The sequence below is a fragment of the Hyperoodon ampullatus genome, assembly GCF_949752795.1.
Source record: "Hyperoodon ampullatus genome assembly, chromosome: 1".
In the NCBI taxonomy this organism is placed as follows: Eukaryota; Metazoa; Chordata; class Mammalia; order Artiodactyla; family Ziphiidae; genus Hyperoodon; species Hyperoodon ampullatus.
Window position 1 is genome coordinate 202,890,419 of NC_136914.1, and position 24,695 is coordinate 202,915,113.

The 24,695-nt window shown below is 55.1% G+C and overlaps 1 protein-coding gene across 2 annotated transcripts in view; it reads left to right on the forward strand.

Annotated features, from left to right (window-relative positions):
- Window positions 1-14,571, forward strand: part of SUFU (SUFU negative regulator of hedgehog signaling) — a gene marked incomplete at both ends in the record, with an annotated part of 113,691 nt that extends 99,120 nt beyond the window's left edge. For both annotated transcript variants that reach the window (XM_079715024.1, XM_079715025.1), the window contains 4 exons: window positions 1,100-1,234; window positions 2,806-2,944; window positions 11,964-12,032; window positions 14,482-14,571. In XM_079715024.1, the coding sequence (XP_079571150.1) occupies window positions 1,100-1,234; window positions 2,806-2,944; window positions 11,964-12,032; window positions 14,482-14,571 (433 nt within the window). The remainder of the gene's footprint in view (window positions 1-1,099; window positions 1,235-2,805; window positions 2,945-11,963; window positions 12,033-14,481) is intronic.
- Between the last annotated feature and the right edge of the window lie 10,124 nt (window positions 14,572-24,695).

The window sequence follows — 24,695 nt, forward strand, 5'->3', positions numbered from 1 at the left end:
GGGCCCCCACTGGCTGTGCGACTGTCAAGCCCAGACATCCTGGGTGGCTATTGCCGCTTCAACGATAAATAACTAAAGCTTCTCACCCAGTATTTTGTTCACTTGGGGAATTGTTCTGAGATTCACAGTCCAAACTAGGATCTGGCCTTTTGAATGAGATCAGTGGGTAACCCTCATTTCTGGCTGAGGCAGATTTGAGAGGTTGTCAGTGGGGGCAGCTGAATTTGAAAGAGCAACTCTTAGATTGCAAAGGGACCCCGTGGCCCAGCTGTGGAGCAAGCTGTGGGTGGGAAGCAGGACAGGAGGGAGCGTGAGGCAGCAGTGACAGCTCGCCATGGCTGGGACCACAGTCAGGAGGAATCTGGTCCAGGGTTCCTGGGGCCTCGTAGCCCAGCAGGGTGGTGGCCCGGTCCTGCTGCCCAGCCAAGCTCACTGATCTGACTCCTGAGAGCCTGGTTGCCACCCCTCGATGAGGACTGTGTCATTTCCTGTTGGCTGAAGGATGTGTATGTCACAGCAGCTGCTGGCCATTAGCAGGAGTGTGCATGCTCTGAGCCTGCTCTGATGTCAGCCTTTTCAGGGTCAGCAGGAAGGAAGCTCTCGGAGCCATGTCTTCTGGCACTCTAGCACCCCAGCCTTGGAGAACTTGGGGTCTGAGGCTCTAGGGTAGGGGAAGAAGGGCTCCCAGAAGCCCCTGCTGCTATCTTAGGGAAGAACAAGCTACTGTGACATAAGCTTTTATACAGAGTGTTGGCCAAAGATGAGGCTTCAGAGCCAGACCTACCTGCGACCACATCTGAGCTCCATAGTCCCCACTGTGCGACCTGGACAAGTTAGGTCACCTCCCTGATCCGCGGCTCCTTATCTGTAAAAAGGCCATAATAATAGTGGCCACCTCACGGGGGCGCCGTGAGGAGTAATCAGCGAGAGGTGCCTCACGCAGGGCTGGCACTCGGCGAGCGTGTAGTGAGTAAATGGGGGCTGCTGTTATCTTCATCATCAATCACCATCCTTGTCGTCCCTCAGGAGCCTGGCCTGAGAGCCTCCTGTCCTGCAGTTTTCACCTTGTGCTGAACCTGTTCCTGTGCTTGCTTCGCAGGAGCCGCAAAGACAGCCTGGAAAGTGACAGCTCCACAGCCATTATTCCCCATGAGCTGATCCGCACGCGGCAGCTCGAGAGCGTACACCTGAAATTCAACCAGGAGTCAGGAGCCCTCATTCCTCTCTGCCTAAGGTAAGCCCCACAGCAGACAACTTGGCCTCAAGGAGCCGCCAGGCCTGTGTTTGCCCCCTACACCGAGGCAGAGTCTGGGGCCCAGGTGGGGAGGAGAGCTAGTCAGTCCGCTCCGTCTTGGGCCTTTGGGGGAGCCTGTGGACCCTGAACCCTCCCGTAGCCCTCACCGTGCTGGAGAGCGCTCCTTTGTCCAGAGAAGTGTCCCCCAGCCCTGCTCCCTTACGAAGGTTCAGTGACCTAGGGAGTCTCAGATGCCCTGCCATCCCACCAGCCCAGAGTCAGGGGTGGCAGGGTCCCCAGTAGCACTGGGGTAGTAGGGCAGGGGAATCTGATGGGTGGGACTCTGTTTTCTCCTCCTTGCTGCTTTTCCATGGAGAACACTCAGTTCTCCAAACCCCGTGGCCCGCACAGCAGACTCCTTGAGGGACCCAGAAGCCCAGCTGTGTCCCTCCTGCTGCTGTCCACAGTGCCAGAAACCCACCCCTGTGGCCAGAATTCAGCTCTCTGCATGGGGATGCTGCACAGGGCTGAACCTGTTGCAGCTGGCTTCCTCTACAGCCCTCAGGGGTTCCACCCTCACTTTTATAGCAGGAGAAGCAGCAAGGATAACTCTAAACTCAGACAGCAGTGACAAGGAAGAAAGGGGTTGCACTGGTTTGGACCCTCCTCACTGTCCCTGGAGCCTGAGGAAGGACCTTGTGTGGTAACCAGCCTTGCCCAGTAGGGCAATGAGAGCAAGTGGCCAGAACGATCAGGGTCTGGCCAGGCCCCCACACCACCACCCCCAGGACCCCAACGATTTCCTCTCCAGCTCCCTCTCTGGCCCAGGCTCAGGGCCTTTAGACTGGTGAAGGGTTAATCTGAGACAACGTGAGAAAGCCAAGAGCAGGTTTTGCTTCCTTTGCTGACTGGCATCTCTCTGCCCCACTGGTTGCCCCTGCCTGCCCTTCCCCCAGGTGTATTTCCAGACTTGGGATTAACAGTCACTTCTTGTGGCTCCCTCAGAGTGACCCCACTTGGCTTCAGCTTTTTTTTTTTTTTTTTTTTAAAGATGTGGCCTTGGTAGCCATTTAAATCTCGCGGAGAGCCAGGAAGAGGTGGAAGACAGTGCCCCGGACACAGGATTGTGCTGTGAGGGCACTAGGCCATCATCCCAGGGTGTGGGAAATTCGTTTAGGTGCTTCTTCACCCCCACCCTCCAAACAAAGGTGGGGCACGATCCCCCTTTTAGCCTTGGGCCTGACCTTGGGCACAGTACTAACTGGCCTCTCTGGCCTCAGTCTCCTCACCAGGACACGAAGGAGATGGACTCCCATCCCCTTTCAGGCGCTCTGAATGCTGCTCTAGTATCTGCTAGCCTTGAGCACTTTGGAAGGATAACAGTAGAGAACTCGTAAGAGGCTTCTCTTGGGAGGTGTTGAGATGAACGTGTTTAGTTCCAGGCCCCTGTTAGTGGGCACATGGTCGGTCAGGAGGGCATCTGCCAGACAGCCCGTCCCGGGGAGTGTAGCCTCTGCAGTCCCTGAGCCTTGGCCAGGCCTGCTCTCACTGTCTCCTGTTCCCACCCCCAGGGGCAGGCTCCTGCACGGACGGCACTTTACATATAAAAGTATCACAGGTGACATGGCCATCACCTTTGTCTCCACGGGAGTAGAAGGCGCCTTTGCCACCGAAGAGCACCCTTACGCAGCTCATGGACCCTGGTTACAAGTGAGAAGGCTCCTTTTCTTCTCCCTCCCTCCTTTCCGTGGGTTCTTCCTGTGCCCGCCCCCTCCCGGTCCTCCCTTGGCAGCTCTTGGCGGCTCCTCTTCCTGAGGGGCTGGTTGTGAGATGCCATGTGGAGTGTGGATGCTACTGCCTAGCCCACCAGCTCCAGAAGCACTTCCTGGCCTCTCCCCCCTACCCTGAGGCAGGAGCGATAACTCTCCAGGCCCTGGCTGTTGATAATTCTGTTTGCCATGGAAATTCAGGTTTGAGGGATGTGAGACTTTCTGCACACTGGGTAAACCAAGGAACAGGAAGCGGGAGGGTGAAGCAGGATGGGAGGAAGTGTGGAAGCCACTCTCGTGCTATATGGAAAGCCCACCAGAATTCCTAGAAAGTGGGCATCTGGACCTGGACCGGGCGCTGGGCTGAGATGGGCAGGCGTTGGCACACAGAGCCTCCCCCATCTAATGGCTCTCCTTTTCCTCCTGATGGACACCCAGCTTCTCTGTGCAGAAACCTGCTGGCTTTTCCGGAATACTTTGTCCCTCCTTTGCTGTTCTGGCTGGAGCACAGCTTCAAGCCATTGCCAAGCGGGGTGCTGGGGCCTGAGAGCCATAGGCCTCCTTCCAGCCCCGGCCCCGTCCAGGTCTCTAATGGATACTCGGCCCAACCCTGATTCCCACTCCCGGATGTATTAGAGGAACAACATCCTTTTTTGTTTGTTTGTTGGGGGCACGGGAGGAGGAACACTCGTAGACTTACCTCTCTCAGAAAAGGAATCTGACCCTGATCTAACAGGTGACTCTGCCTTGTTTGTGGTGTATGGTGGAGGGTGCGGGTGGGCGGAGGGATTACTGTAAAGGGGAAGAGAATTTTGCCAGTTCTGCGGGTTTAGCCTGGTCTGTGGGGGTCTGTGAAGTGTACATAGCATTAATGTAGGCATGTTTTTAGTCTGAGTGTCTGTGTCTCTTCCTCAGGCCAGTTCCTCCCTGCCCCGCCCCACCAAAATACTAACCCTTAATTAAAACAAACGGCAAACAAAGGACACCAACCACACTCCCCAGACTAAGCTGAGGTAGAAATGGAAGCCGGTGCTTTAGGGATATTGTGTTCCATAAATTATCTTGCCTTTTTCCACTGTTGTTATTACATTGTTTCATAACAAAATTACTTTGAACCATAAAGTTATAAATACATCTTAAAAGTCCCACTTGGTAACATTAGATTTCTGTCCATGTGGTGTTGGTAGTTGCTGTAGCAAAAGCTCTGAAGTATAACATTTGAAATTAGCCCAGCACAAGTGGAAAGGGCCTCCCCCCAGCCCCAGTGTGTCCCAGGGCACCGGGCTGCCTCTGTGGAGAGCAGGGAGGGGGTAGGCCTTCTGCCTGGGCAGAGCTGGGAAGGAGTGGGGAACGAGGGACCGTGTAGGAGACCCCCAGCCCCTGAGAGGTCACAGGTCATCATTCCTAGCAGGTGACAGTGTGTTGACAGGTCTCAGCAGAAGTGTCCTCAGATAGTACTTTTGTGTATTGAAGGTTAAGCACATTTTCTTAGGAAAGTAGGAACTAGAGTCTCTCCAAGCTCAAGAAGAAATTTCACCCAGTTGCCTTTCACATGCTCAACTCTGAACCTGTCCTTGGAGCCCCGCCATCCCCCTTGGAACATCTTCCTGCCCCCAGCAGAGATGGGGGGGAGTCAGCATCTCCAGTTCTCAGCAGCCTGGGGACCTGGGCCTACAGAGGACTCAGCAGATGTCATGTGGCCCCCCAGTCCCCACAAAGGGCTGGGCCCAACCCTGATTCCCAAGCCCCTGATCCTCCGGCTACTGGTGTTCCCTTCCAGCCCTGCTCCCACTCGCCTCCCTGGCAGCCCCTCGGTGAGCTTGAGCACTTGCCCTGCTGACTCCCAGCACATGGTCCCCTCCCAGGCGCCGTTGCCCCGGGAACGGGAGCTGTGGGAACCAGCCGCTGGCCTCGGCATGTTTCAATAAAGTTGCTGTGCTGGGAGCTGCTTAATCAAAGGCCTGTGTTATGGGCTCATTAGTGTGGTCCACCACAGGGGCCAGCTCACAGGGGAGCTCCCGGGAAGGCTGGCTGGGGCCCGCTCCCCAGGCACACACCCTAACTCACCAAGGGGTTTCTCAAGGCCCTTTCCAGGGAGCCCTGGGAAACCCACTGCCTCCAGGCCAGCCGGTCCTCAGCTGTGAAGCCAACACCCACACCAGCCCTCCTCCCCGCCCCACCCCCAAAGCAGTCAGCACTTTCTGCATCTGACTGGCAGCCCGCCTTCCTCTTTAGGGTCTTGCCACTGTGGTCACAGGCAGCTCCCTAGCTTGTGGGAACCTGGGCTTGTAATTACTTGTGGGCCTCTGAGTCTCCCTCTGGGGCTGCCTGTCTCCCCGGGAGTCTGAGGACCTCCTGGAGGCCTGGGGTCAGACTCATAGTCACCAGTGAGGGCCCACTCCACTGGGCCAAGAGGGACCCCAGGCTCCTCTGGAGGGAGACTCCAACAGAGAGGCCTGCCCTCACCTCCTACAGGAATCTCACTCATGCTTCCGGGATCCAGGGTGTCTCCCTGACCCCTGTGTACCCAGGCCTGCTGGGGGCAGAGCATCAGGAAGGAACTGGATGCAGCAGCCCCAGGACTGAAGAGACCCAGACTTCTGTTCTCTTGGCTGCTGCTTGAACACTCCCTGTTGGTCCCAGAGGAGTTGGGAGGGGCTAGGATGACTTTCTTGCATCAGCCTTCAACAGCCTTGGAAGCCCTCACTCCCAGCCTTGGCACCTTGTTCTGGCCTCCAGCCCAGGCCTGTTATCTCTTGGGGAAGTGGCATGGCAGAGACACCCCACATGGGAGAAGGGAGACAAAGGAGAGCCTGAGAGAAAAAGGCAGAAAGTGAGGGAATCTGGGCCCTTTCCGGAGCTTGTGGAGTGGCCCCAGACAGGCCTCCACACCCACCTGCTCCTGGGCCTGCACCTGCCCTCCAGGCTCCTCCTTGCCCCATCTCTCCAGCCCCAGGAACGTCAAGGCCCCAGCCCAGAAAGTCAGGGCTGTCTGCAACCCCAGAGTAAGCACGGTGGACACTCCCTGCTTCCTGGAGGAGCTGGAGAGGCAGGAATCCTCCAATTCCTTAGGCTCTTCAGTTTCCATAGGTTGACACCGGACTCCTCCGTTTGCCCTACCATTTGCTGTTTTTATCTTTTCTGAGATGGTAAAGGCTGTCCACCAGCTCCAGGGTTGTACAGGAGGGTCTTCAGACCAGGGGGATGCCTGCCAGCGTCCTCTCCTGCACACCTTCCCCCAGCATTCCTCATCCCAGTGGCTTTAACAAGCCTCTCTCCCTTGAGTCTGTCAACACCGGGCTGTTAGCCTCTGAGTGGGAGCCTGGCCCAGAGCTGAGTCGTTCATCCGTCCCCAGCCAAGGTTGATCTGAAGGGGGAGAAGTCGGCCCCAGAGGTCACACAGGGGTCACATCACCAAATATGAGAATATTTTTTTAAGCCCTGCAATGCTTTCTCAGCTGTGTGGTGTCTGACAGCTCGCCCAGGTGGCCCCCCGTTCCCAGCCATTCCCTACCAGCCCTGATGGGAGGCCCAGGGCTTGGGAGAAGACACCCAGCAGCTGTTCAAGTGGGCTTCGCTTCTCCAGGCCAGGTTTGGGGAGTCACTGCTGGGCTCTCCTCCCAGCCCAGCGGCTGACTCACCACTGTCCTCTGGACAAGCCGCTGCCTTCTCCTGTCCGCATGCACCCATTTGGATGTTGTGTGGAAGACACTTGGTGATCCCTGACCCAGGCCCTGGGCAGCTCCTCTTCCGTGCCTCTGCTGTTTCTCCTTCCACTGGTGAACCTGGCCACGACCTGGTCCCCCTGGAGACCTTTGCTTGGGCTGCCATGGGGACCTTAGTGTCCAGGGTACAGCCGTTAGGGTTTAGATGCCAGCACTGTGCCTAGGGAAGCACAGCAGCCTCCCTTTAGGGCGAGGACTGTGACGGCCCGCTCTGCCCTCAGCGGCAGCCAGCCAGAGCAGGGGGAGTGTGAGCCTGCTCCTGGCCGCCTCAGGCAACTCCTCACCGCCCAGCAAGGACAGGAAATGAAGGTGGCCTCCCTGTGCCACCACTGCAGTGGTAGCTGCCACACACACCTCTGCCCCCGAGCCTGGGGGACGGGGGTCCTCTGGGCTGTTTTCTCACTTCTGTCTGGCCGGTCGGGGTTGGGGGGACGCAGACTGGCCTGCTTCCTGGTCCTGTGTCCCCTGCTGCCATTGTGAGTGCCAGAGCAGCTCCATGGCAGGCTCTGCCCCGTAAACAGCACATCTCCTTCCCTGAGAGAAGGAAAGGGAAGGAAAAAGAAAGCCAAACTTGTTGGGAAGCAAGAACAACGTGTCAACACGAAGAGCAAACAAGGCCCCAGACAAAGTGTGGATTGTCATACTAAGGGGAAGGAGTGGGCATTGTCAGTGCTGTTTGCAGACTCAGAAATATCATTGACCGCAGACATTTGAATCAGATCTACAGCAGCTGGGCCCCTGCTTGTCCCATAGCCAGGCCTGCCCAGAGCAAGCACTGATGAAAGATCACTTTTCAGGTTCCTTCTGGAACTTGCTGGGGCCTGGGGAATTGGGAGATTGTTGACAATCCTCCATCTTCACCAACCAGCCAGGCTGTCCTAAGGCACTGGGTGTGAGCACCTTGGAGTAAGCTGCTGGCCTGTATTCCAAGCCTCATCAAAGGTGGAGGTTGGGAGTGGGGGGCAGGGAGCCACTGCTCCCCTCCCAGCTCCACCAGTTAGAGCTGGTAGTAGAGCTGCAGCCACTAACTCATCTGTATTGGTTAAAACTGTGCCCAAACCCACTTCCCCTGTGAGTGTATTTCCCCAGCACTCCCGCTACCATGATCTCCTGGAGGGAGGGGTTGCCTTTTAAAAATGCAGATGCCGGGCTTCCCTGGAGGCGCAGTGGTTGAGAGTCCGCCTGCCGATGCAGGGGATGCGGGTTTGTGCCCCGGTCTGGGAGGATCCCACATGCCGCGGAGCGGCTGGGTCTGTGGGCCATGGCCGCTGAGCCTGCGCGTCCAGAGCCTGTGCTCCGCAACGGGAGAGGCCACAACAGTAAGAGGCCCGCGTACCGCAAAAAAAAAAAATAAATAAATAAATGCAGATGCCTTGGCCTTGCCTGAGCTATTCAGCTTCAGAAGGTCTGGATTCAGAAGGTCTGGATGGGGCCTGGTATCTCTGTGTTTTCAAAATCCTTCTAGGGGAGTTTGCTGCTCAGATTGCTTGGGGGGCTTTCCCGTCTCACTAGAGAGTCTTCTCCCTCCAAAGGTTGCTTGTGCACAAACATAAGCATTTATGCCCAGCCCTTGGTGAGTACCATCATCGATGAGTGCCATTTTCATTATTATTATTATTTCTACTGCTATTTTCTGGACTAATGTAACTGTCATCTTATGTACACATTCACCAAGCTGACCTGGAAATTTGACCTGCTCTCCCCACTTGGAAACTGTATTGGGGCATGGTTTGCCTTCCTTTCCAGTTGGCCATCCTGGTTTTGAGCAGCTGCATGTCTGTGACGCCCAGAGTTCCAGCCCTCTTGAGCTGAGCAGGTGGCCGGGAGATGTGTCGTTGGTTTTCCAGGCCATTGGTTGAAGCCAAAGTCACCTCCACCTCCCCCATCAGAGGAGAGAGAGGAGTCAGCTCTGAGCATACAAGGCTTCTTGAATTGGGGTGCTTTCCCCAGACAGGAAAAGAGCATCTTCTACCACCATGAGGTCGGATCACTGTTCTTCTAAAGTCCAGACTTGTCTCCTCTCCACGCCTGCTCATCTGCACAATGGGAATGCTGGTTACCTCCCTTGCAGGACTGCCCTAAGGATTCAGTGAGATGATACCGGTCAAGCACTTGGCCCAGTGCCTGGCACACGAGGGAGGCACTGCTTCTGCTGTTGGCCGTATTATCATTACCACTCACTGTCATTATCATAACCCTTCCTGTTATTATTTGTGGCAGAGCCAGGCAGCTCCATGGGGACCCAGGGAGCTTCAAGAACCCGAAGCCCCAGAATTGCACAGGCTTTTCCCACAGTTGCATCACAACGGCGAGTCTGTTCCTCGTGAGAGCGCCCAGGAGCTGCTCCATCATAGCTGTCTATCTCCAGTGTCCTGTTGATAAGATCTGTTAACATTCTCAGCTCCAGGTCTGAAATATACAAAGAACAGGGCCTGTTTGTTCAATCCAAGCTTCTAAGGTTTAACTCCCAAAGGAAATTAAATTAGGTGCCTGGAGCTATGACAGTCTGTCGTGTTTCTTTGCAGGGAATGTCACCCTTAATATCATGCAGATCTCATGTATAATTTTCCCCCTTTAATTCTTTTAAAATGTGAAGTTTCCAGCAGGAACCAACAAATCACCAAAAGTGAAAATTGAGGAGTGACTAGGGTTTGTCCCCTTTTTTGGTCTTACCATCCCCTCCCCAAGCTGAGTATAAAATGAGTCCACACACAGATCGTACCAAAAGCCACCATAACTCACCCTCTCTCCACCACCAGACCTTTGTCAGAGGAACTGGCTTAGGACTGAACTCAGTGTTGGTGGGTTTACCTTTACCATTTCTACAGCTGGTTGGAGTCTCTCTGCATGGTCACCGTCCCTGTGAACCCTCCCACAATCCCATCTCAGCCCCAGCACTAGCTACAGTGCCAGGCCTATTTACCTCTCTGGAAGAAATGTCCTCCCTCCAAAGTATCTGTGGGTTAGAAATCAGTTCAGCCTGGCCCGGACTGGAGCCATTGTAATATAATTGGGTTTTAGGTATGCTTGTGTTTGTGCTAGCATTTGCAGAGATGGCAGCAGGCCCCGGAAATGCCAAAAATGTGAATGTGACTTTTGTACTACTCAAGCAGACTGGTGATAACTGGTAGAGAGACTCTGGGCTTTGGGGGGCAGTGGGGAGGGGAGCCCTGGGATAAGGCAGGAGGAGCAAGGGCTCCAGCTGTGGGAGGAGGAGGATCAGGGTGGGATTGGGAAGGGGTCACGGTAGTCTGTGAGAGGAGCCAGCCAGTCCCGCCTTGGGGAAGCAGGAGGAAGGTGGGAGGGGGCACCTCAGGTGGGCACTTCCCTGGACCGGGTTTTGCCTGTCTAAACCTTGTCTCTGTCTCCACTTGAAGCCTGAGCTCCTCAAACAGAAACTTTGGTGAGGAGTTGTGGGCCAGTGGTTGGAGCTGTTTTGTCCCTGACTGTGGGCTTGCAGCCTGAGAAGGAGATGACCTTTGGCTCCCTGTCAAGCGCGGGAAGGTACTTGTCCAGGTGGGGAATGGACTGCCTTCATGCTTGTGTTCCTGAGGCTCCACCCAGGGCCAGGCCTAGCAGAGGCACACAGGGAATGCTTATGGAATCAAATAGATGGATGGGCAGACGAGTGGAAGGATCAGTAAATGAGGGTAAGACCTCAGGATTTGGAAGCTGTGCTTTGGGCACTAACTTTAGAGTCCAGACAAGACCGGTACCTGATCTTGTCTCAGCTGCTCACCAGCCACGTGACATTGGGCAAATCACATAACCTATCTGTGTCTCAGTTTCCTCATCTGGAAGGCGATAAGATATATGAGCAGTTAGCACGGTGCCTGATGTGGTGGTGTTTTACCCGCTCACTTGGGGTAGTTTTCTCATTCCTTGCTCACACCTCCAGCCCATCAACTTCCTTCCTTCGGAGCCCTCCGTCCTGTGAGGTGCCCAGTGATCCTGCTTGCTCGCCTTCCTTTCTCTGCCATTTCACTTGATCTCACAAGCTGACTATTCCAGATGTTGAAACTTAAGTTCTCATCAGAGTGGACAACTCCCAGGGGAAACCTGATGGGTATTTTCTCAAGTCCTGGATCCTCCTCCTTGTCATAGGGGACTTTTCCTCAGAGGAGCCCCTCACCTTGGTCTTCCACTCATTGTTCTCTTCCTCCGTCCCCCCACCCCCACCCCGGGCGTTCACAGGCTGCTGGAGAAGGCAGAACGAGGCGGGGAGAGCCACAGTCCGGGGGACAGAAGGGTCTGCTGCCGAGGTCAGGGGGCCCCGTTGACCAGCACGGGGGTAGAGGGGTAGCGGAAGGGGTCAGGCTGGGCAGAGGAGCCAGTCGAGAAGACGGCCCACCAGGCTGAGGAAGCCCTGGGTACCCTTGAGCATTGCTGCTAACTGTGAAAACTGCTTTAGGGGGTGAGGGTGGTGGTTGTGCCTGCCGCATAGTGGGACCAGGCTGTCCTCTACGTCAAAGCGTGAAGCCACAAGACACCAGACTAGAGCAGCAAAGTGGGATAGCTGGGAGATGCCCTGGAGAAGAGGTTTCTTAAAGGAAAGCTTGAAGAACTCAGTGGCTGAATGGGGCCAGCAGGGCAGGGGTTTGGGAGCTTCCAGTCTGAGAGGAGGTGGAGGCCACGGATGGAAGTGGGAGTTAAGGAGTCCCTTTCCCTTCTGTAAAATGAGAGAGGTTGGTGTACAATCTCCAAATTCTGCAGCTCAGACGTTCTTGGGTGTACCTTCCGGGGCATTTCCAGATTCCAGACGAGGCTTGTATTCCAAATCCAGACAGATCCCTTCTGTCCTACCAAGTGAACCTGGTTGGACAAGGACAGTGTTGGGATCTCTCTTCTCTGCCCCTCGGCTCTTCTGTCTCCCCTCTACCATACTGCAGCGCACAGGAAGCCCGAACTGCCAAAATAGGGGTTCCTCCCCACCCGTTCTCGTGTCCCTTCTGGGACCAGCGCCGCCATCTCTCCAGATGCACCCCCCTGCTTCCCATTGTCCTCTGATGTCCTTCCTCCTCTGCCCCCGTCCCTCTGATGTGGTAGACAGGTGGTGGTGGGCGTGTGGGTGACAGTCGGGGATAGGCCTCAGGCCCTTCCCTGTGTCCCTAGAACACATCGCAGTGGCCTCATAGCTCCTTAATGGCCTGAAGAAAGGTCCATAGTTTGGCAGTTAGCAAAAAGACCATATATTTAAAACAAATAATAAAAGCCTGTCTTGTGCCTTCTTCCCAGATTCTGTTGACTGAAGAGTTTGTAGAGAAAATGTTGGAGGACTTGGAAGATTTGACTTCTCCAGAGGAAGTAAGCTGTTTGATTCTCTCTGACGGCAGGTTCCGGTCCAGGAGTGTGTGTGTGTGTGTGTGTGTCTCTCTCTCTGACGTGTGGAGATAGGCTGGAAAGGAGATGTTAAATGGCTTTATTTCTCTTCCCTGAACCACCCCCTACCCCACTGCCAGCCCTTGTAAGGACACCCAGCAAATTGTCTGAATTGCCAGCTCCTGAGAACCTCATTGAAGAGGCAGCCAGGGCCTTCAGGCTCCTCATTGAGGAGCACAGAGTCCTCCTCAGCCCCTGCTGTTCCCTGGCAGGTTCTGAACAGAAAGCCCACGCCTGCTGCCAGAGAACATTCCACGGGAGAGTTCTGGTGGGCAGCGAGGGACTCCGGCTCTTGCCTCAGGCCACCCAGGAGCCACTCTCCTTCCTCCCTTCTCTGGCCATGAGCTCTCCCCTCTGGTCCACCTCTTCCCGCCCTAGCCGAGCTGGCGGGCCAGGTGGGGGCCTGTGCTTTCCCTGGCTGTTCTGCTGGGTATAGGAATGGAGCCCATAATCCCCTCTGTTTTTCTTCCCTGTTCCCAGTATCCTCACTTGTGGGGATTTACCTCATCCTGGAAAGTCCCTTCCCCTCCCCCGGCCTCCTACCAAGCAGCACCCCAGCGGGTTGAGCCTTCCTGGCCTCGGTGCCCTGCCCGATCGGTTAATGGAAATGGAACGTTAGCAAGCTGGCTGTCCTCCGGCTCCTCTTCTGGGCCCTCCCCTGCCCCGGGGCAGAGACAGACCCTTCCTTCTCCCTTTGTGCCAGGAAGTGTGTTTGGGGGAGAGCTCCTTCACCTCCCAGGGGCCAGGCTTCCAAGCTAGAGCGAAGCCAGGCAGGAGCCAGCTTTCAGCCAGGCCTGGAGCTTCCAGTTGCTGGGGCTTCCAGGGCCGAGTCAGCCAGGACACGGAGGCCACCGACAGACGTCCACGGGGTGGAGGACAGTGCACAGGGCAGGACTGGCCCGTCCATGTCTCCAGGTGAACAGGAACTCCTCAGAGCCTGAGGTCACCCCCAATGGGATAGTGTCTTCTCTCTCCTCTGGGATGTGGCTTGATAAATAAACTCATTTATACATTCAGAAGTCACCAAGTACCCAGTCTGTGCCAGCCAGTCAAGCCCTGCAAGTCACTGGTCCCTGAAGCCTGGCTCCCATTCAGTCAGACCAGAGCCAGCTGCCCAGAAGTGCTTCCGGAGAGGCCATGTCGCACAGGGATGGCACCATGCCAGACTGCTGCTTTCAGCTCGGGTGCTGAGGGGGTGGAAGGGGGGTAGTCCAGGCAGGAGGGACAGGAGCCAGGAGGAGCTTAGGAAAGTAGGTCACTAAAAATGACTTTTTTTTTTCTTTCCTGTCCAGAGGCTGTCCCCACACCCTGCCCTACTCTCCACTTTGGTCCTGGCTTGGACAGTCCCCCATCAGAGGGAGGGAGAGGGAGCCAGCCAGGAAGTGTCAGGCGCATCACTGCCAGCACCAGCTCTAGGCAGGCTGAAGGCCCCGCTCTTCCCTCCTTCCCAGCCTGGCCTGTCTTCTTGCCTGGCCGCCGGGGCAGCGGGAGTCATAAAAGGCAGACCCTGTCCTAAATCGGGGAGCATCTATGAGCACCATAGGACCCATGCAGGGTCCTAGCATACAGAAGGAATAAGATAGGTCAGCCTCTTCCCCTACCCCTACCAGAAGCTCGAGAAACACAACTGTAGGCAAGTCAGTGATTCCGGGAGTCGGGTAGGAAGACCTTGGGCTCTCCTTGGCCACTGCTGGCACCTCTCTCAGGCTGGTAACCCTGGGAAGCAGGTGAGAATGAAAAAGGGGGAGCAGGATGGGGGTTTACTCCTCTCGAGAATGCACCAGGCCCAAGAAATCACCTTAAGCCACACTAGCCCTGCTTCTCGGCGCCCACCGAGGCTGAGCCAGGACCTCCTTCCCTGGGGACCCTTTGGCAAAGGCTACAGAGGGCCAGTTCCAGCGTTCTTCCCCACGAGCCTCAGAAAGAAGCCATGGCAGGGACAGGGCCGCAGAGTTCCAGACCTCAAGCCACTTCCCTGTAGCATCTGCACCCTCCCCTGCCCCCCATCCTCTAGCCCCTGGGCCTCAGGGAGCAGATTCCTTACATGCTTGAGGCAGAACCAAGGAAGTGAGCTGGAGGGAGGTCAGCACAGTCAAGAAAGAGTTAGAAAACAAGCCTCCTCCAACCCCAGTTAATTATTGGCAGGGCAAGGGGAAAGGAGGGGTCAGCGAACTCCAGCAGCTTGACCCCAGCCGCCCACCTGGGTCTAGCATTGGTGACTGAAGCCAGGCAACCAGTGGCCTGTCTTGCCCCCAGCACCCAGGGGACAGGGCCTCGGTGAGGGTCCTGGCCTCTCTCTAGGCAGCGTGGGAAGAAGACAGTGGGTTCTGCTAACCATGTATACTCTGGCTCTGTGCTTGTTCCCCCTCCACAGTTCAAACTTCCCAAAGAGTACAGCTGGCCCGAAAAGAAGCTCAAGGTCTCCATCCTACCTGACGTGGTCTTTGACAGTCCGCTGCACTAGCCTGGGCTGGGCCCTGCAGGGGCCAAGGGAGAGCCCAGCTGCTCCCCGGTGACTCCAGTGTAACAACTGCGTAAACGGGACTCCCACAAAGAGAAGGACAAGTGTGAGGATGACCACGCAGCCACTGCGCCCGTAGCCCGCTGGGATGCCACGCACAGGCCGCAGGCCCCCCATCACCTGCAGCTCGGGGGCTTCCCCCGGCAGCCGGCCAAGCCATGTGACCAGGCCCTGGCCCCGGTGGGCCACAGTTGGGCAAATGCCAACCTTCCCCTCCTGCCACTGCCACAGGTTCCGTTTTGAGATTTGCCTCCGGACCTCTGATGTGCTCCTAGGTGGAGACAGGCCTGGTTCTCACCTACCCTCTGCCACACAGCCCAGCAGGAGGGAGGCGGAGTGGTCGCCTGCGCTGCCCAGCTCAACTCTGGGGAGCCTTTGTTAGTCAAGCTCCTCTGGCCATGGAACGATTCCTTCGATCGTGTTTGGTTTTCTCCCTCCTTATTTTATTTTGTAGAAACCGGATGGTATTTTATTGCTCTTCAAAGATGTCCAGAAGCCATCTATATAATGTTTTTTAAACAGAACTTTATTTCCACTTGAACTTTCTCATCCTCTCAGACAAGGGCCCGGGGCCGTCTCCCCCTGAGCTGCCACCAGAGAAGGTGTCAGTGTGCGCCTGCCAGTCCGGGGCTCTGGAGGAGCCAGCTTCGCAGAGAGGCTTTTCTTCCCAGCTGGGCCTGGTGGAGCCGAGGCACTCCCCCATGCAGCCTTGAGCCCAGTTTAGCTGGGGCCAGGAAGGGCTGCTGCTGGTTCCCAGCTGGACTGGGTCCCCACAAAGTTCAAGGATCATCAGGACCTCCGAGACTTGGTGACTGCAGCCTCACCTTCCAGGCGTTTTCCTCCCAACCAGGCGTGCCTGAGAGAGGGCGAAGCCCAGCGCTTCACAGACCATCCCCACCTGCCACTCAGGGCCTGGGTCTCCAGCTCTCTGCCACTCCCATCCCATTTCCTCTTCCCCTGGGCCTCCCAACCTCCAGGCTGCAGGACTCTGGCTTATTAAAAACAGAAAAATCAACCTCTCAACATGTCTTTCATTTTGGTTTTGCAAACGCTGCACTCTCCCGCCCTCCCGCCCTCCCTGCATCCATTCATTTCTCATCCTTCATTCTCTACCCCTCGTCCTGTCTCCTTTCCTGCATCCTGGCCTCTCGCGGTCCTTGGTCCCTCACCCCAGTATTGCAGATCTCGTGGTCTTCCTGTCTCATAGCTAGCCTATCTCTGGCCCATGGTTTTGGGGTTCTTCTTGGGTTTTCTCCCACTTTCGACCTGGAATCAGCAAACCCCTTTCGTGCCCTCTTACCCCCAACTCCAGGGACGGCTATTTTGAGATCACCCTTCAGGCCTTTCCAAAGCAAAGTCCTTTTGTCTGTCATGGAGCACACAGGCCCGTGCCCTGTCCCTGTCTGCAGCCACCACACACACAGGCACCACCGGGAGTGCCAAGGAGGCCCACGGGGTGCAGGACGCCTCTGATGAGCAGTCTAGCCAAAGAGCTGCCTCCAGGGGCCATGAGGGTAGTGGCCAGGCTGTTGAACTTCCAAGGGGCCACTCGGGTCTGGTTCCTTCTCTGCACACACCAGCAGGGCTGCCTGGTTAACCCCATCAAACTCAGCGCTTCACGGCGGATCAGCCTGGCATTTGGGAGAGACGCCCCCCCACACACACACAGGCGCCGAAGATGGAAGCCCCTCTGGACCTGATGTTGGCAGCAGCTGTGCCTTCTGCTCTGAGGACTTTTTCCAGAAGGACGTTTCCTGGCCTTCACCCACCACAGCATCCCTGCCTTTAAAGCTCTTGTCTTCAGACATTTCATGGCCAAAGAGGTGCCATTGGCTTGCCTCCCTGCTTGCCATCCTGACCTGCCTCTCCACAGATTCTTTCTTTCTGGAGACCTGCCTCTACCTGCCTGGTTTGGCTTGGGGGGAGGGGCTATTTTCTGAGCTAAGTTTTGTTGTCAGTTTGGGAGGCAGAAGGGAAGCGGGGGAGCTCCGAGGTGATGAGCCTGTGAAGCCTGTGGCCCCTTCCTGCCCTGTCAGTGTGGGGAACCTCCAAAATTCGGCTGGGACCAGCCTCCATCTCCTTTCCCTACAGTGCATGGGCTCTGGGGGAGCGATAGAACATTCGCCATCTCTGCCCAGACCTCCTTTCCCTTAGGCGGTGGTGCCTTCCAGAGGTTTCTCAGCGAGGGGGCCCTCCACTGAGCTTCTGGCTGGTGAGAGGGGACCCTCACTGGGGATGAAGCGAGGCTGACCATGGGGCATGCCCAGCACAGCACTTGGCATATGATGGGCGCTCACTAGATGGACCCCTTCTTTCCCTCCCTGTAGCTCTTTGGGAGCCCTGACCTCATAGTAAGTTGGGGAGGTAAGAAGCCTCCCTCCCTAAATCTGCCTCTTCCACAGGCTTCCTCGAAACTTGCCCCATCCTACCCCGTCCCTCCAGGTCCCCGTGGCTGAAGCTTCCAAGAAGAAGGGACTCCCCCATGCTGTTTGCCAGCTACACGAGGCAGACGCCCACGGCTCCTCAGGTCCAGTGTGGGCTGCAGGAGGACCATAGACCCAGCTGCCATTCTGTGGGGCTGGAGAGGCTCTTGCAAGGTCTCAGGTCTGGCTGAGGAGCTGGTGCCTCTTCCTGCCCTTCACTTCCCAAGGCGAGGCTTCAGGGCAGGGGCTGGGAAGCCTTGGGGAGAGTTTATTTTAAAAAATAAACACAGGGTCTTGAGACCGGGTTTTGAGATTGAGTTGAGAGCAGGGAAAAAACCTGAAGGTCGGCCCCTATGGGGCAGATCAGGAGAGAATTCCCTTGACTGTATTTTTTTATCTGGTTGTCTTTCCTCTCTGGCTTCCAGGTCCCTGTGCCAGGTGAGGTACCTGGGTCCCTGTTGTAAGTCAGGAGCCCTGTAGAAAGAGCCCTCCTTTTGTACAAGTACCTGAATGCTGCAATGAGCAGACTTTTGTAAAATTTTATATTAGTTTCTAATGTCAATGGTGACTCGGTTCCTGGGGGCTGCAGCCAGCCTGGGACTTTTGTAAGAATTTTTGGGTGACTCACTTAGATGTCGTCTCCTTCTTGCCCCCTCTTCCTCTGTGTAATCTAAGTGCATTAAACGTATTTGCAGAAGTGCCTGGGTCTTGTGCTCCTTTCTGGCTGCCTGGATTAGGGGAGCAGAAAGAAAGGGGCCCTGCCAGAGGGGGTGGGTTGGACTCAGCCACTTAGAAGAAGCCAGGATGTGGAAAGGCCCCGAAGACTGACGTTGGGAGTGGAGAGGGTGCCAGGGAAGCAGGATCACACAGCCTGTGACTCTTCAGTCATGCAGAAATGACCTCACAGGTACAGGCTCTCTTTCACTGGTCTTGAATTCCTGTAAGGTCAGGGGGGTAGGAGGTAGAACACAGTCTGGGGAGATGAGTGTGTGGGTCAAGACCCTCTCTTCTGCTTCATTTTCCTACCCACCTCTCACCAAAAAACCCTTTTCCCTTGGGAAGGTGGGCCTTCCTCAGGTCCCCGTGGCTGAAGCTTCCGAGAAGAAGGGGCTCCCCCATGCTGCTTGCCAGCTATACGAGGCAGGAGCCCACGGCCCCTCAGGTCCAGTGTGGGCTGCAGGAGGACCACAGACCCAGCTGCCATTGTGGGGGGCTGGAGAGGCTCATGCAAGGTCCTTACGCCCCTTTCAGCGAGAGCAAGAGACAGCACTCCCCTCACCAGGCACCTAACTTCAACCTCCTACTCCAGGGCCTGGGGGGAGGATGGAGGGGCAGCCTCAGAACTGGCCTACTGGGTGACACAGAGGCCAGCCTACCCTTCCTGTTAAATCCTCCGGGCCTGGCCTGGGTGAGGAGGCAGGTGGATCTTCCTTCCCTGGATCACCCAGCTCCTATCTCTCCAGGGCCTGGTGTGGCAGAGCAGAGCCTAGTGCTAGAGGGGGAGAAGGCAACAGCCTGGGGCCTTAGAGGCAGGCAGGAGTAGGTCTACACCCAGGCAGGGTCCAGGAAGCCGCAGGACTGCTCTGGGCCCTCACGCATTGTTTCCCTTCCTACTAGGCCTGCTTGTGTTTCCTGGGGAATGGCAGGGCCCTTTTCTTCTGGTCCTCAGGATGGAGCTGTAGCACTGAGGGGGTTCTGCAGAGGTCCTGGGGGCACCACAAGAGGGTAGGGGGCAGAAGGAGTCGGCTCCTGTGAAGGGTCTCTTAGCTCCCCTCCCTGTCCTCTTTGAGATGCAGCTGTATCTGTGGGACCTGCCCCAGGGGGAGGTCACTCCTCCTTCCTCTGTGACCTCCTGCTGAACTATGGCTGCCCCCGCACCCCGCCCCGCCCCTCCTCAGCAGTGGGGCAGGTCCTGTCTGGGGCCCTCAGTCCCTCTGGCAGTCAGAGCAAGGGAGCTGGGAGGGTCTGGAGCCAGGCTGACTATCTCAGGGTGGCCCAGGCCACACCCCTTCCCCTTTCTCCTTGGAGACTGGGGGCAGGTTGCTTATCTAATCCTCCTCATCTGACTAGCCTGGAAGGACCCAGGGTCAGGGTGAAGTTCTTGCCCCAAAGAAAACAGAATAGCGAGATTCTGTGCTTAGGTGGTTCCGGGAGACAGGAGTAGGCTGGGGTTGTTTCTGGAAAGAAAAGGGCTCCTGGACTCAGAGCAGAGACTCTGTCCCTAGGTTTAAGGAGGGGAGAAACCGTCCATGTGATCTTTAATGTCTCCTCCGAAAGCCTGTACATTCCTCCAGGAGTCTGCTCTGCCCTATTTGGGGGATCAGGGGCCCTAGGGAGGGGGACCCACAGGCTCCAAGGCCATGGGTCTGGGGAGCCTGAGAGATTTGCCAAACTGGCCTGACCAGAAGGAGAATGCATGCTGGAAATGAGTGACTCAACCCAGCCTGCCAGGCTCTGAGGTTGGGAGGCCAGCGTGGGGTGAGGGGAGGGATTAGCTGGGCAGCAGAAGGGAGAGGAATGTCCCAAGACCGTAGGGCAGGGCAGGATGTGGCCTGGGAGGGTGGCCATCTAGGGACCCTTCCATGGGCTATGGTGGGACTAACCAGCCCCTCCTCCTCAGTGCAGGAAGTCTCTGCGGGAGAGCTGAGGGCAGGGTGGGGAAAGGGCAAAAAAGACTGCTGGTGGGTGTCCATGGTTTGTGTGAGCGCAGCTTTTTGAGGAACTTGAGGGGCAAGGGAGACTTTGAGGGGGTTGTGAGGTGAGCAGTGGCCTTACTGGGGCCAGAGAACTAAAAGAACCGACGTTGTTCCTCTGTTTTGCCAATTTCACCCACTACCACCCCACACGCCGTCTCAGTGCTGAAAGCACCAAAAGGAGGGAGAATGGAGCTTCTGGGTCTTAACCTTGACACGCCAGAGGAAGGCCACCTGAGCATTATTGAGCCACTACGATAACACTGTGGGAATGGTAAGAACTAGAAAATATGTTCACTTGTCCTTTCAACAAACGTGTGGCAGGCACTCGGCTATATGCTGGGAGACTCTTCACAGGCCTGGCCTTAAGAAGCTCATAGTGCAGTGGGGGAAGACGGGCCGGGAAACAATTGCAAGAGACCTAAAAGGGGAAGGCGGTAAGCTGCTTTCGATCCTACCCCAGCTCCACCACTTGTTATCAGTTTGACTTTAGGCAGGTTAACTAATTGTGCCTCAGTTTCTTCTTCTAAAAGTGGATATTCACTTCACAGAGGTTTGGCAAGGATTATACGTGATAACACACATGAAATGCCTGGCACATAGTAATTGCTCAGTTAGGGTTAACAGTTTATTAAAGGGCTATGCTAGGATATGAACACAGAGAAGGTATCCAACCCAGTCTGGGGAGATTTATAAACCTTCCTGAAAGAAATGACATCTGGGCTTCCCTGGTGGCGCAGTGGTTGAGAGTCCGCCTGCCGATGCAGGGGACACGGGTTCGTGCCCCGGTCTGGGAAGATCCCACATGCCGCGGAGCGCCTGGGCCCGGGAGCCATGGCCGCTGAGCCTGCGCGTCCGGAGCCTGTGCTCCGCAATGGTAGAGGCCGCAGCAGTGAGAGGCCCGCGTACCGCAAAAAAAAAAAAACAACAAAAAAAGAAATGACATCTAAGTCAAAACCTGATGCTTAAGGATGAATTGGGCAAAAGAAGGTGGCGCTATACTTTGAAAAGCTCTCCAGACAGACAGAACAACAGGGGCAAAGCCCCAAAACTCTTCTTGGAAACTGTGGAGTTCCAATTGCCTAGAGTACATGGCTTAAGTCATCCAGCTTTCACAGTAGGACCATCCCCCTGCCTGCTGGATGGAGAACATTTTGAAAGAGAGCTAGATTGGAGGCAAGGTGACCAGTCAAGCCTAGATTAGGGTAGAAGTGGTAGGAATGGAGAGAATGGGATTCATTCATTGATTCAACAAATAAATATTGAGCAGCTACTATGTGCTAGGTCCCACTGTAGGCATAAGGGACACAGCATTAAAGAAAACCCCTTTCACAGATCTTATATTTTGGAAATGGAAGATAATATTTTTTTAAAGTAGAATACATAGTACATGGAGCTATGTGCTATGGAGAAAAAAAAGAACGCAAAAGAGGAGGGGAGGTAGGGCTTGGGGAGGGGCACATTTTAAATACAGAGGTCAGGAAAGGCCTCACTGCCTAGGCTCACTTGAACAAAGGATCTCAATGAGAGGAAGAAGGGTGCAGTAGGGATATCTAGGGGAAGACTGGTTCAGGCAAAGTGAGGAGCAACTGCGAAGAGCCTGGAGGGGTGGGGCATGGGAGACACACCAGGTGTATTTGAGCAACAGCCAGTGGGGCTGGAGCAGAGTGAGAGAAAGGGGATAATAGGAGATTACTTACACAGAGGCCAGATCCTGTAGGACCTTGCTGGCAATTATAAAGTGAGCAGAAGAGTGACACAATCTGACATACTTTTCAAAGATGACTCTGGCTACTCTGTTGAGAATTGACTCCAGGACATAAGGGCAGAAACAGAAACCAGTTAGGACCTACTGAAATAATTAGGCAAGAGTTTGTGGTGAAGTAATGGAGAGGTTAAGAAATAGTCAAGATTTGCAAACATTTTGAAGGGGCAGCAGGTTGGAAAGCGAAGAGGATGAAGATTTTAGTTTCCAGTACATTGAATTCAAGGTATCTGTGGGACATCTGGGTGGAGAGCACAGTTGGTTTCGTGGGTCTGCACCCAGGAGGGTGAGGATCTAAGGGAGACTGACTGGGGAGTCATCAGTATATAGACAGTAAAAATGCCTTAGGAGTAAATGAGGGAGCAGGTATAGGTTAGTAAGAGAAGAGAATGGAGGGCAGCCAACATTTAGGAGACGGAAATTGGAGAAGTCTGTGGTTAGAAAGATATGAAGAAAATCAGAAGAGTATGATGTTTAAGTAAAGGGGAGCCGTCTAGAAAGGTGAGAAATGAGTGGAAGCCTTTAGATTATCCTGGAGGTCATTGGTGAGGAGGCCAGAGAAGGACACTCCAACAGCTCCAATCTAGACCTTGTTTCTTTGCACTGTCTTTAGAGCATGGAATTGAGGATTAGGGCTAGAAAGCCACTTTCTCCTTGTTAATTCACTCAGACATGCATGCATGCATCATTCATTCAGCATAAGACCTCCCATGTAAGGGGATGCAAAGTACTAAAAGACACATGCTGTGTCCTTGAAGGGCCCACATTAACACCTCCACCCCCCAATCAGGAATAAGGAGATTGAAGGTCCTGAAGCAGAGAAGCTCACTGGTTTTATGGAAGGATCAGGGACCCTCGGGTCATTTTGAACTGAGTTTGAATCTCAGTTATACCTTTTTAAAAAAAAATTTTTTTTGGCCGCATTGGGTCTTTGTTGCTGCGCGCTGGCTTTCTCTAGTTGCGGTGAGCCGTGGCTACTCTTTGTTGCAGTGCGCAGGCTTCTCATTGCGGTGGCTGCTCTTGTTGCGGAGCATGGGCTCTAGGGCGCGTGGGCTTCAGTAGTTGTGGCTTGTGGGCTCTAGAGCACAGGCTCAGTAGTTGTGGCACATGGGCTTGCTTAGTTGCTCCACAGCATGTGGGATCTTCCTGGACCAGGGCTCGAACTCATGTCCCCTGCATTGGCAGGCGGACTCTTAACCACTGTGCCACCAGGGACGTCCCTACCATTTAGAACATAATCGCTCATGATTCTGAAATCCATAATCTCCAGCACAAACCTCCCCTCTGAGTCTGTATATACAATTGTCTCCTCTAGGATTTCCACTGGGATAGCTAAACCAACTCAAGCTTAACTTAGAACTATTTAAAATGTCCCCACCCAAACCTAATCCTCTCCAATTGTCTCCTTCTGAGTAAATGGCGCCACCACCCAGCCTCTTGTTGAGGCCCAAATCATAAGTTCAGAAGGATATACTACATATATACAGTGATAAGCACATCTTGATCCCACTCCTACCCCATTACTATTATGTGTTGATTCCTCTTCACCCTATGTCTATATCCTATCTAGTCTTATTGGCTCTACTTCCAAAATATATCCCAAATCTAGTAGCTTCTCACAACCAGCTTCAGGTCCAAACTCCTTACCATGACCCTGTGTATTCTGGTCCCTACCTGGATTCTCCCTCACCGCAGGCCTTCTTTCTGCCCTGGAACATGCCTGATTGATTCATTGCTTTTGCATTTGTTTTTCCTCCTGACTGAAGCACTCTTTTCCCAGGTTGTCACTTGCCCGACCCCTCCTGAACATTCAGGTCTCAGCTCAAATGTCACTTTTTCTGAGAGTACTGTGTGAGTCCCGTACTCTCTATCACAGAAATTATCCTACATATTTAATTTTTTAAAAAAGTTTGGTACGTGTTCTCCAGGGAATCCCCAGGGCCTAGAAAAACGCCTGGTGCATGAGGCTTTTGTTAAATATTTGTTAACTGACCGGTTGACCCCAGTTTTTTAAGCCTCCATTTCCTTATTAACTGAAGAGAGATAATAATGCATATTTTGCTTGGTAGTTCTAAGTTAGAAATGTAGAGAAGGGAATTCCCTAGTGGTCCAGTAGTTAAGACTCCGTGCTTCCACTGCAGGGGGCATGGGTTCGATCCCTGGTCAGGGAACTAGGATCCCGCAAGCCACGAGGCCTGGACAAAAATAAATAAATAAATAACGTATTTAAAAAAAAAAAAGAAATATAGGGGAAAGTATTGAGGATATCGGGAAATTGCTGCACAGTGAACCTTTGTAATTCACTGCTCAGTTCCATCTGACAGATGAGCAGACTGACAAACCCTCCTTTCCCTCTCAGGTAAGAAGAGCTATGGGTGAAGAGGCCCAGAAAGAAGTGGTCCCACCCCGCAATGTTATCATCTCCCTTTTAAGAAGCGCGGAAACTCAACCCCCATCCCCAATGTTTAAGGTACAAAGTTAGTGCAAGTCACATGAGGCCCACGGCTTGCCCCGCCTTAAAGAGGCGGAGCCTCAGTTTGGAGACCAATAGCAGGAACAATCTCCGGAACAGCCCCCAACTCCAGATAGGGAAAAGGGGAGGAGCCGGGCGCCCCAGCAGCTGTAATAGCACTTCCGGACAATACTCCCCGCCCCCTCCTCCCCCCTTCCGCGTCCGCTTATTTCTCCGGTGCCGGGTGGGCAGAACCAGCGGGTGCTGATTACAGGCGCCGCTGTTGCGCTGCTGCTTTCTCCTCGCCTCCCCCTCCCAGTCTCCCCGCCCTCCCCTTGCAGAGTAGCGGGACCGGCCTTGATGTAGGGACACCACCCTCCGCCTCTCTCCGCCCTAGCTCGGGACTCCGGCTCACCGCAGGCCGCTGCCCGCCCGCGTCTCCACCCTGCCAGCCGCACTCTGCTCCGAGCCCATTGTATCCTCCCTATCCCCGGGCTCAGGCTCCGAGGCCAGGCCGTGGCGGGAAGATCGGGGACCTCTGTGCATCCCTCCAGCCGGTCCCGCGAGTCGGGGCCCCTCCCCCGCTTGCCGTCCTCGCAACGGTGCGGTAGCTGCCAGGGCGCCCTTCCCTCCCTGCTAAGGCTGAGACGGCCGACTGGCGGGCAGCAGGGACGCACCCCCCACACCCCAGCCCCAGCGGCGAGCACCCCCACCCCCGTCCCCTTCCTGGGGGA